We start from the raw sequence: 12,264 nt of genomic DNA, 5'->3' as shown, positions 1-12,264 counted from the left end.
TGTGAGAGTAAGGGGGAGACGTTTATGGCGGAGTGGGAGGTTGAGGCAAATCGCCTGGCTGCTGGTTACGCGCAGCCAGACACCAGGGCGGTTAGAAGAGCACAGGAGGGCGCGGTACGTATCAGAGAAGCTTTGAAAACCAGTTTCATGACTGGCCAGGCTACGGTGTGAAAGTTCTGTTTGTTTCTCCTTGATGAAACCCCCCGCCCCTTGGTTCACTCTACTTCCCTGTAAGCTAACCACCCGCCCCTCCTCCCTTCAATCACCGCTTGCAGAGGCAATAAAGTCATTGTTGCTTCACATTCATGCATTCTTTATTCATTCATCACACAAATAGGGGGATGACTACCAAGGTAGCACAGGAGGGGTGGTGGAGGAGGGAAGAAAAATGCCACACAGCACTTTAAGCACAGCACTTTAAAAGTTTACAACTTTAAAATTTATTGAATGACAGCCTTCTTTTTTTTGGGCAATCCTCTGTGGTGGAGTGGCTGGTTGGCCGGAGGCCCCCCCACCGCGTTCTTGGGCATCTGGGTGTGGAGGCTATGGAACTTGGGGAGGAGGGCGGTTGGTTACACAGGGGCTGTAGTGGCAGTCTGTGCTCCAGCTGCCTTTGCTGCAGCTCAACCATACACTGGAGCATACTGGTTTGGTCCTCCAGCAGCCTCAGCATTGAATCCTGCCTCCTCTCATCACGCTGCCGCCACATTTGAGCTTCAGCCCTGTCTTCAGCCCGCCACTTACTCTCTTCAGCCCGCCACCTCTCCTCCCGGTCATTTTGTGCTTTCCTGCACTCTGACATTATTTGCCTCCACGCATTCGTCTGTGCTCTGTCAGTGTGGGAGGACAGCATGAGCTTGGAGAACATGTCATCGCGAGTGCGTTTTTTTTTCTTTCTAAGCTTCACTAGCCTCTGGGAAGGAGAAGATCCTGTGATCATTGAAACACATGCAGCTGGTGGAGAAAAAAAAAGGGACAGCGGTATTTAAAAAGACACATTTTATAAAACAGTGGCTACACTCTTTCAGGGTAAACCTTGCTGTTAACATTAGAATCATAGACTATCAGGGTTGGAAGGGACCCCAGAAGGTCATATAGTCCAACCCCCTGCTCGAAGCAGGACCAATTCCCAGTTAAATCATCCCAGCCAGGGCTTTGTCAAGCATGACCTTAAAAACCTCTAAGGAAGGAGATTCTACCACCTCCCTAGGTAACGCATTCCAGTATTTCACCACCCTCTTTGTGAAAAAGTTTTTCCTAATATCCAATCTAAACCTCCCCCACTGCAACTTGAGACCATTACTCCTCGTTCTGTCATCTGCTACCATTGAGAACAGTCTAGAGCCATCCTCTTTGGAACCCCCTTTCAGGTAGTTGAAAGCAGCTATCAAATCCCCCCTCATTCTTCTCTTCTGCAGGCTAAACAATCCCAGCTCCCTCAGCCTCTCCTCATAAGTTATGTGTTCCAGACCCCTAATCATTTTTGTTGCCCTTCGCTGGACTCTCTCCAATTTATCCACATCCTTCTTGTAGTGTGGGGCCCAAAACTGGACACAGTACTCCAGATGAGGCCTCACCAATGTCGAATAGAGGGGAACGATCACGTCCCTCGATCTGCTCGCTATGCCCCTACTTATACATCCCAAAATGCCATTGGCCTTCTTGGCAACAAGGGCACACTGCTGACTCATATCCAGCTTCTCGTCCACTGTCACCCCTAGGTCCTTTTCCGCAGAACTGCTGCCTAGCCATTCGGTCCCTAGTCTGTAGCGGTGCATTGGATTCTTCCATCCTAAGTGCAGGACCCTGCACTTATCCTTATTGAACCTCATCAGATTTCTTTTGGCCCAATCCTCCAATTTGTCTAGGTCCTTCTGTATCCTATCCCTCCCCTCCAGCGTATCTACCACTCCTCCCAGTTTAGTATCATCCGCAAATTTGCTGAGAGTGCAATCCACACCATCCTCCAGATCATTTATGAAGATATTGAACAAAACCGGCCCCAGGACCGACCCTTGGGGCACTCCACTTGATACCGGCTGCCAACTAGACATGGAGCCATTGATCACTACCCGTTGAGCCCGACAATCTAGCCAGCTTTCTATCCACCTTATAGTGCATTCATCCAGCCCATACTTCCTTAACTTGCTGACAAGAATACTGTGGGAGACCATGTCAAAAGCTTTGCTAAAGTCAAGAAACAATACATCCACTGCTTTCCCTTCATCCACAGAACCAGTAATCTCCTCATAAAAGGCGATTAGATTAGTCAGGCATGACCTTCCCTTGGTGAATCCATGCTGGCTGTTCCTGATCACTTTCCTCTCATGCAAGTGCATCAGGATTGATTCTTTGAGGACCTGCTCCATGATTTTTCCAGGGACTGAGGTGAGGCTGACTGGCCTGTAGTTCCCAGGATCCTCCTTCTTCCCTTTTTTAAAGATTGGCACTACATTAGCCTTTTTCTAGTCATCCGGGACTTCCCTGGTTCGCCACGAGTTTTCAAAGATAATGGCCAATGGCTCTGCAATCACAGCCGCCAATTCCTTCAACACTCTCGGATGCAACTCGTCCGGCCCCATGGACTTGTGCACGTCCAGCTTTTCTAAATAGTCCCTAACCACCTCTATCTCCACAGAGGGCTGGCCATCTCTTCCCCATTTTGTGATGCCCGGTGCAGCAGTCTGGGAGCTGACCTTGTTAGTGAAAACAGAGGCAAAAAAAGCATTGAGTACATTAGCTTTTTCCACATCCTCTGTCACTAAGTTGCCTCCCTCATTCAGTAAGGGGCCCACACTTTCTTTGGCTTTCTTCTTGTTGCCAACATACCTGAAGAAACCCTTCTTGTTACTCTTGACATCTCTTGCTAGCTGCAGCTCCAGGTGCGATTTGGCCCTCCTGATATCATTCCTACATGCCCGAGCAATATTTTTATACTCTTCCCTGGTCATATGTCCAAGCTTCCACTTCTTGTAAGCTTCTTTTTTATGTTTAAGATCCGCTAGGATTTCACCATTAAGCCAAGCTGGTCGCCTGCCATATTTACTATTCTTTCGACTCATACATAGCACATGTGCTTTCGTTACATAGATAGCACATGTGCTTTCGTTACAAGGTCGCATTTTGCCTCCCCCCACCGCGTGGCTACCCCCTCAACCTTCCCCCCTCCCTGTGGCTAACAGTGGGGAACATTTCTGTTTAGCCACAGGCAAACAGCCCAGTAGGAATGGGCTCCTCTGAGTGTCCCCTGAAGAAAAGCACTGTGTCAACCAGGTGACCATGAATTATATCTCACTCTCCTGAGGATAACACAGAGAGATAAAGAATGGATGTTGTTTGAATGCCAGCAAACATGCACTGCAATGCTTTGTTCTACAACGATTCCCGAGTACATGTTACTGGCCTGGAGTGGTAAAGTGTCCTACCATGAAGGACGCAATAAGGCTGCCCTCCCCAGAAACCTTTTGCAAAGGCTTTGGGAGTACATCTAGGAGAACCGTGAATGCCAGGGCAAAGTAATCCTTTCACATGCTTGCTTTTAAACCATGTATAGTATTTTAAAAGGTACACTCACCAGAGGTCCCTTCTCCGCCTGCTGGGTCCAGGCGGCAGCCTTGGGTGGGTTCGGGGGGTACTGGCTCCAGGTCCAGGGTGAGAAACAGTTCCCGACTGTCGGAAAACCGGTTTCTCCGCTTGCTTGCTGTGAGCTATCTACAACCTCATCATCATCTTCTTCTTCTTCGTCCCCAAAACCTGCTTCCGTATTGCCTCCATCTCCATTGAAGGAGTCAAACAACACGGCTGGGGTAGTGGTGGCTGAACCCCCTAAAATGGCATGCAGCTCATCATAGAAGCGGCATGTTTGGGGCTCTAACCCAGAGCGGCCGTTCGCCTCTCTGGTTTTCTGGTAGGCTTGCCTCAGCTCCTTCAGTTTCACGGGGCACTGCTTCGGGTCCCTGTTATGGCCTCTGTCCTTCATGCCCTGGGAGATTTTGACAAAGGTTTTGGCATTTCGAAAACTGGAACGGAGTTCTGATAGCACGGATTCCTCTCCCCATACAGCGATCAGATCCCGTACCTCCCGTTCGGTCCATGCTGGAGCTCTTTTGCAATTCTGGGACTCCATCATGGTCACCTCTGCTGATGAGCTCTGCATGGTCACCTGCAGCTTGCTATGCTGGCCAAACAGGAAATGAGATTCAAAAGTTCGCGGTTCTTTTCCTGTCTACCTGGCCAGTGCATCTGAGTTGAGAGTGCTGTCCAGAGCGGTCACAATGGAGCACTCTGGGATAGCTCCCGGAGGCCAATACCGTCGAATTGTGTCCACAGTACCCCAAATTCGAGCCGGCAAGGCCGATTTAAGCGCTAATCCACTTGTCAGGGGTGGAGTAAGGAAATCGATTTTAAGAACCCTTTAAGTCGAAATAAAGGGCTTCATCGTGTGGACGGGTGCAGGTGTACATCGATTTAATGCTGCTAAATTCAACCTAAAGTCCTAGTGTAGACCAGGGCATGGATCAGTAACTGGTTAAAAGATAGGAAACAAAGGGTATGAATAAATGGTCCATTTTAATAATGGAGAGTGATAAATAGCAGGGTCCTGCAAGTATACTGGGGCATGTGATGTTCAACATATTCATAAATTATTTGGAAAAGTGTGTTAACAGAGAGATGGCAAAATTTGCAGATGATACAAAAGTACCCAAGATAGTTAAGTCCAAAGCAGACTGCAAAAAGTTACAAAGGGATTTCAGAAAATCGGTGACTACGTAACAAAATGGCAGATGAAATTCAATGTTGATATGTGAAAAGTAATGCACATTGGAAAAAATAATCCCAACTATACATACAAAATGATGGGATCTAAATTACCTGTTATCACTCAAGAAAGAGATCTTGGAATCATTGTGGATAGTTCTCTGAAAATATCTGCAAAGTGTGCAGGGGCAGTCAAAAGAGCTAACAGAATGTTAGGAACCTTTCGGAAAAGGATAGATAATAGAACAGAAAATATCATAATGCCACTATATAAATCCATGGTATGCCCACACCTTGAATACTACATGCAGTTTGGGTTGCCCCATCTAAAAAAAAGTATACTGGAATTGGAAAAGGTACAGAGAAGGGAAACAGAAATGATTTGGGGTATGAAACAGCTTCCATAGAAGGAGATTTAAAAGGGTGGGATTGTCCAGCTTGGAAAAGAGGTGACAGAAGGGGGGATATGATCGAGATCTATTAAATCATGGATTGTATGGAGAAAGTGATTAGGGAAGTGTTATTTACACCTTCACATAACACAAGAACTAAGGGTTACATGTTGATATTAATAGGTGGCAGGTTAAAAACAAACAAAAGGAAGTACTTCTTCACACAATGTATAGTTAACCTGTGGAGCTAATTGCCAGGGGATACTGTGAAGACCAAAAGTATAACTGGATTCAAAAAAGAATTAGATAAATTAATGAAGAATAGGTCCACCAATAGCTATTAGCCAGGATGGTTGGGGCAACAACCATGCGTTCCTGGTGTCTCTAAACCTCCAACTGCCAGAAGCTGGGACTGGATGACAGGAGATGGATCACTCATAATTGCCCTGTTCTGTTCATTCCTTCTGAAGCACCTGGCACTGACCACTGTCAGAAGACAGGATACTGGGCTAGCTGGACCATTGGTCCAATCCACTATGATCATTCTGATGTTCTTAGAGAAGCTACCTGTTTATTCTCTTGTGTTGGTGCTCAAAACTTACTCAATATTCTGTTAATTTATTTTTCTTATTTTATATATTCTGTTTAAACAGTGTGTAGATTTGTTTTAAACAGACACATTTTATATGTATCCTGTATGCTCTGAATTAATAATTTTTCTGAACTGCTTCCTTCGTTCAGGACCTCCAGGATTAGTAATGCTGACCTCCTTTTCACTTCACGTCTTGAGCAAAACAAACATCTTCTTTTACTCTGTTCTGATACTGAATTTGTATACAGCTCTGGGTATGTAGCTTAGAATACTAGAGGATGTACATTGTATTTTTAAAATGTGCAGAGATGTTCAGAGGTTTCTCAATAAAAACTTTTAGATTATATACAAAATAAAAAAGTTAGCTGGGTTACAAAGCTGAGTTGTGACTTTAAAAATTCTTGTACAATAAAACTGAAGGCTTATTTGTTAAGTATTCCAAACTTAGAATGTCATGACTTTGTATTCTTAAATTATTCTGTGAACATTTAAAACAAATTCACTTTGTTTAACTTAGGACTCACTTATTCTTTTTAAAATAAAAGACTGAGGCCTGGCTATGGCTTGGCAAAGTGTGAGCACATGGTATGTCTGTTTCACATTATAGCTTATGACGACACCTCAGCTTTGACATCAAAACACCTTGCTTACTTAGTCTGGTCTTTCCCTAAGAAAATGGTACCAATTATGTAAAACATCCACTAAAACTGAGTGTGCCAAGCTCACTTTCATTTGTAACCCAAGACAGATTTAAAACAACATGTGAAAGACTAGTGCATAAACACACTGTAACCCTAGTGAAAGATCTGTGTTTCAGAAGGATAGTTTCTATGGATACACCATTTCTACCTGCAGCAAAATGTTCTGTGTGGTATAAGAATTGTTAGAGATTAGATTTATATAAGAATATTTTCATTGCAGGGTTTTAGGTGGCATCTGTTGATGATGCACTATGCTTTGTTAGTTTCACCCAGGAATGTTTATCAGGCTCAATACATAGTGTTCATTCTAAAGTGATCACTAGACAAACAAGTAGTTTTCCTAATACTAGCTCATGCTTTGGGCTGGCAGAGTAAGTCATCTCTGTATTGTATTTACTATTGCTGTTGAATTTATTTCCTCTCCTACAGGACCCTGGTTTATTGGCGAGGTGATAGATGGCCAGGTGGGCACCTGTTTTTCCTTTGGGGTAATTGTTGGTGGACATTTCCTGCAAGGCAGCTTGACATTCGTGGTTGGAATTTTACAGGTGAGAATTTAGATATGAACATTGGCAAGCTGCTTTAGCCTGTGAGATTTTTTTCAAGCTCTTTGAATTTTAGAAATGGTGGAGGAGGAGGGTTGTGGCAGATGGGAGAAGTGACAATATGGTGGTCAAAACTCTGATCTTTCAAACTGAGACCACAGTTTAAGTGGAATTTGGTAAGTTACATGGAGCGCATTTAGTAGTCTCTGCTCTTTGTCTGTATAGCCAATTCAACATAGGTGTTTTATAGGGCATATCTTTATTGACTGTGATATCTGTTAGGAAATCTGTAGTCCTGGAGTCAAAGGGTTAAGAAATGTGAGCTAACCCTGGAGCTTTCTGCCTGGCAAATACGGAGGCCATTTGAGATACTGCAGGAGAGATGGCATTGTAACCTGGATGTTAGATTAAGGATAGATAGAAGGCTTTTTAACAAAGGCCATAGAACTTCCCCAAAATAATTCCTAGAGCATATCTTTTAGGAAAACATCCTTAATGTGTTGGTGCTCTTATTTCCTCTATTTTGCCAGCAAGGTTCCTGTTTACTAGTTTGTTTGTTTAGCTAAATATATCTGTGCTATTTCTCCTTTCCTAATCATTAGATTTTTTTTCTATGCTTCAGGGGTGAGGTAGGATTTCTTTCATTAAATTTAAGTATTTTCCTTCCTCCCTTCCCCTTTGCAGTATCAGAGTCCTAGAAATTGTCACACCAGAACCCCAATTTTGCTCCCCTGCTCTTGCCCTCAAGTATTTGCCAAAAGGGACTCTTAAAACTCTAGCATCTCTTTTTGAATCTGTGTCAGTGCTGAAACTCACACATGACACAGAATACAACTAGCCATTATAAGATCCAGAAGAGCATTTGAAAGCTCACTGTTCCCTCCTCTGACAACATCACTTCTTAGGGACTAAAAACACTATAGAAAAGAACTGCTTGGCAGCATAGTATGCAAATGAATGGGTTTTCCTCTACAAAACTCAACAGAACACCTACCCAAGTGTTTTTCCAGAAACTCTACTTTATTTGCTTTCTTTTTAATTTTTAAATTCTATTTTTTTTTTTTAGTCTTTACCAATTGGTTAATTTTCAGTCCTTTTTTCTTCCCTTCAGCTTCCTCATCTTTGCCCTCTTTTATCCACAGAAGAAAACAGAATTCTTCAACAGACTTCTGGTTCCATTTGGAAGACCAATGGACCTGTTGCTCTGTTTCAAAGTGTAGTTGGACAACAGAAATCATAGACAACAGATTAAAATTTTCAGCTGAAATTTGCATGGGGGTATGCACACTTCTGGGTCCTAGGGAGAGTGGATGTGATGCAGAATGCAGTTTTAACTGGTATCTAGTAGAGTAGCTGCCACTGCCTTAGTGGTAGTTAGATGTATTATAGAGGTGATATTTCGACACACATAAACATCCAAATCATCCATGCCAGATAAAGTGGAGGAAGGAATAGGGTTTAGAACTGGCAAGAGAAAACTCCAAATAGTAAAAAGGGGGAACATTCATTAGGGAGTTCTATCAATTTTTGCCCACTCCCTTGTGAAGTTTTGACTTATTGATGCTCCTTTGTTTTCCTTCTTAAATATCATCAGTAAATCTTGGCTTTCTGTTAGCAATCATTAATTCACACTACCTCTTCTCTGCCTTAGGGAGGGAGCAGAAAGGAAAAGCAATGTTGCTTCTCTCTCTCAACCTTTTCTTTCTTTTCCTTCTCTCTGTTTAATTTTCCTTTGACTCTTCTGTACACCAGTTGGAAGCAAAGGATGATTTAACTGGGAATTGATGATTTAACTGGGAATCGATGATTTAACTGGGAATTTGGTCCTGCTTTGAGCAGGGGGTTGGACTAGATGACCTTCTGGGGTCCCTTCCAACCCCGATATTCTATGATTCTATGATTTTCCACTTCCTCTTGCTGCGATCCATCACACTTGAGCCATGCTCCAGCCAAGGAGGACTGAGTGGTTAAGATTTTTTGCAAACCCTTCAAATTGGTCAGTAGGTTTCTGTGTTAAATAGATATGAGCTCCCACTTTCACCAGTCTGAGTTTAATGCCTTCCCAATTTTACCAGTCAGCAATAGTTTCTGTGGAAGAATCTAACTCCAGGAATTATACCTCTGGAATGCTATTGCTGGCTACTAGACCAGTCTATGGGATAGTTATTGTGCCCTCCTGTATCTTCCCATGGTCTGACTTGTTCAATATAACATTCCTGACACATTTAAATTCTCCTTTCTCTCTGCTTGCCTTTCCAGGTGATATTTTTTAACTTGCCTTTGATGGCTTACCTGTGCTGGTGCCTGTTACTACGATGCCAGGGGCATAGCTTCTGCTCTCATCTCTGTCATGCCAGGCACTTCCTGGCTGTGCCAATCCATCTAACCATGCTGCTCCTGCTGGCCTGGCAAGTCTATTCCTGTTACTTCCTGCAACGGACCTATGGAACTCTGGCTTTCTTCCTTTCCCCAATGAAGACCTGGCTGGTGGTGCTGACCCTAGCTCTTATCCATAAAACCTGGACACTGAGCTCTTCTGAGCTGCGAACTTACGTAGTGGAGATGAAAAACTGTCAGAGCTCTTAATGTCTGATGAAGGTATTCAAAGTTCTTTTGAGGGAAGCTGTGAACTTCAGGTTTGTATGGCTGCATTTCAGTACAGCGCAAGCAATTAAATGGTAAGATCTGAAGCTGTCCCTGAATTGCCTCAGAACTTTGTGATAATGGGGTTTACTGTGGTACAGAGTGGACCTTTGTGTTTGACAGATGGAATTGTTTCCTGATTACTGAATGGAAAAAATATTTTAATGTATTAAATTCCTAATTCTACAACATTGGAAAAAATTCAGGAGTGGATCTTTATAATGCGTTATTGGAACTGTGCTGCTATTTATTTATTTATTTATTTCCGTGTTTACACATGGGTCTACAAAACCACTCAGTGTGATTGGATGTCATTAAAGACAGTATTGACCATAACGTAGGTCTGCAACAGTGGCCTTCACACAAAGTGTCACTGTGGTTTGTGCTCACCACACTTTTTGATGTGTATAATGCTGTAATGTATATCAGCAACTCAAATCTAATTGTAATGTGTATGTGTGTCTAAGTCCTGCTCTATTCTTCTTCTTCAGACAGAGCTAAAGAGAGCCAGTGTGCTCTGTCTTTGCCTTTTCTCTCCCAACAGTGACCCACACCTGACTAGTGAAAGAGCTGTGTTGGTTGGCTCTGTGATGGTCAGAGTGGGGAATCACAGCAGAGAAGAACGGAGGTAGGATTCTTCAGGGATGAAAGATCTAAGTGGAGCAGTGTGGGCCAATGATTAGGGCACAGGAGTGGGAGTCAGGAAACTGTGGTTATGTGACCTGCTGTGTGATCTAGAGTAAGTCGTTGAACTTCTCTACTCTTCAGTTTCTCCAGCTGGTTTATGGATAAAAACCATGAAGTGTTTCATATTTATAAACTATCCCTTCTCCCCTCCATCCCCCCTGGAATCAGAAAGAGGGATAGTGTAGGTACAGGACTAGAATTGGGAAGTCCCTAATGCTAATCCCAGCTCTGACTCTTTGGATATGTGTCTATGCTTCCACCTGGAGATGTCATTCCCAGCTCAAGGAGCCATTCTAGAGCTAGCGCACTAAAAACAGAACGTAGCTGCAGTGATGTGACCAGTAGCAGGGGTTACCCTCTCTGGTTTTAAGCGTGCCAACTCTCATGAAGCTAGCACAGTGTGTTTCCACAAGCTTAGAATTACATCCTCAGCTTGAAGTGTAGACAAACCTTTTGTTTATGTCTTTGGACAGCCACTGTCCTTCTTCATGTCACTTTTCCCTGTCTTTAAAGTAGAGAGAATACTTGCCTACCTCACAGGGCTGTTGTGAGATGCAAAATTTAAGTACCTTGAACATGAAATGATCTATAAGTGCTAACTAGAAAGAGTACAGATCTCATCTACACAGGTGTTGTGAGGTTTTTTGCTTGTGTACACTGAAGAATCTCCTAATTCAAACAACAACAAAAAAGGAGTAAATGAAGTAGAATGTATAGAAAAATAATTAATAGAATTTGGGGAAAAAACACTTTTTAAAAAAACATGGAATGGTTATTTCTAAAACTTGACACTTTTCTTTTAATATTTTTCTCAGTGACTGGCACTACCAAGGGGAGAGAGAAGGTAATATAAAGAAATCTGAGGAATCAATTATACATGTGAAACCCTGGTGTTTTACACACAGTTTACAGCATACTTTGCACTGCGTACCACAGCTCACCAGTGCTGCTATGTAAATCAGCCACCAAAATTAAGAAAGTTTACAAGTCCAGAAACAAAACCTAGCTACCATGAGGAGTAATGAAAATCTAATGATCTTTTTACTCATTCTGCGAAGCCACACAACTGATACTTTTATTATCAGATTATGGAGAACAGGAAGTGGTGGTATGACATTTCTGCTCTATATCCTGTGGCAAGACCCTGATCTGATATGACCCTGCTTTTCTGTTCATTACAACTCAATAAAACCTTTATGGATTCAACACCCCAGTGTCTGGTTCACTTTTCAGCTCCTGAGGATTGGTTGGTTGGAATTCTGTTGCGAGCCGATTAGTGCCACTCCAGCAGGGGTGCTGTGGAGTGATAAAGAATTATGTACTCCTCAGTGAATTCCATAGCTCTGATATCCCAAGCTCAAGACACCCAGATAAGAATCAGATGCTGAGAAAAGCAGCTGACAGGGTGAATTAAATACCTACATGAGTAGCGGTATAAGCAATTGTGAGGGAAAGTGGCGTGAGCTCTACTGAGTACCACTATCCTGATACCATAGTGATGAGCACATTATAAAAACCTGGACCATGACACAGAATAGGAAACACCTCTGGACCCTGCCCCTGTGTAGATATGATGTGGGTCTTTTTTTTTAATTGCCTGACAGCAAAAGTAAAACTTGATACTGTCAGGAAATCTGGCTTATGGTTATTCTCCTACCCCAGCCACCTTGTCCATTGCTATCTTACTAGGAATATATTTACTCCCCTTGCAAGAGTTCACACAGTGGTTCAATTTAAAATGCTCAATTTGAAAAAAAGTTTCCTTAAAAGTCCATTTTTTGAGGCTAAAAGTTCTTGGAAGTGGAGACTGAATATGAGTTTAGCTATAAGAAAGTTGACAACTAAATTAAAAGCCAACTGGAAGTACAAATTAAGGAGAATGTAACTGATAGTTTACTGAATATTAAAGATGCAAAATATGCCAGAGAATATAAAAATCAGAAGAC

The 12,264-nt window shown here is 42.8% G+C and overlaps 1 protein-coding gene across 10 annotated transcripts in view; it reads left to right on the top strand.

Annotated features, from left to right (window-relative positions):
• TMEM62 (transmembrane protein 62) overlaps nucleotides 1-11,524 on the top strand; it is a 55,451-nt gene extending 43,927 nt beyond the window's left edge. For 9 of the 10 annotated variants that reach the window (XM_073348579.1, XM_073348583.1, XM_073348578.1 and 6 more), the window contains 3 exons: nucleotides 5,892-5,996; nucleotides 6,873-6,991; nucleotides 9,248-11,524. In XM_073348579.1, the coding sequence (XP_073204680.1) occupies nucleotides 5,892-5,996; nucleotides 6,873-6,991; nucleotides 9,248-9,574 (551 nt within the window). In that variant the 3' untranslated portion in view covers nucleotides 9,575-11,524. The remainder of the gene's footprint in view (nucleotides 1-5,891; nucleotides 5,997-6,872; nucleotides 6,992-9,247) is intronic. The other variant, XM_073348584.1, reaches the window with a different exon arrangement.
• The last annotated feature ends 740 nt before the right edge of the window (nucleotides 11,525-12,264 follow it).

This window comes from Lepidochelys kempii, chromosome 6 (genome assembly GCF_965140265.1).
Source record: "Lepidochelys kempii isolate rLepKem1 chromosome 6, rLepKem1.hap2, whole genome shotgun sequence".
In the NCBI taxonomy this organism is placed as follows: Eukaryota; Metazoa; Chordata; order Testudines; family Cheloniidae; genus Lepidochelys; species Lepidochelys kempii.
Note: the sequence above shows the minus strand (reverse complement) of the source record. Positions and strands in the feature narration are given on the sequence as shown.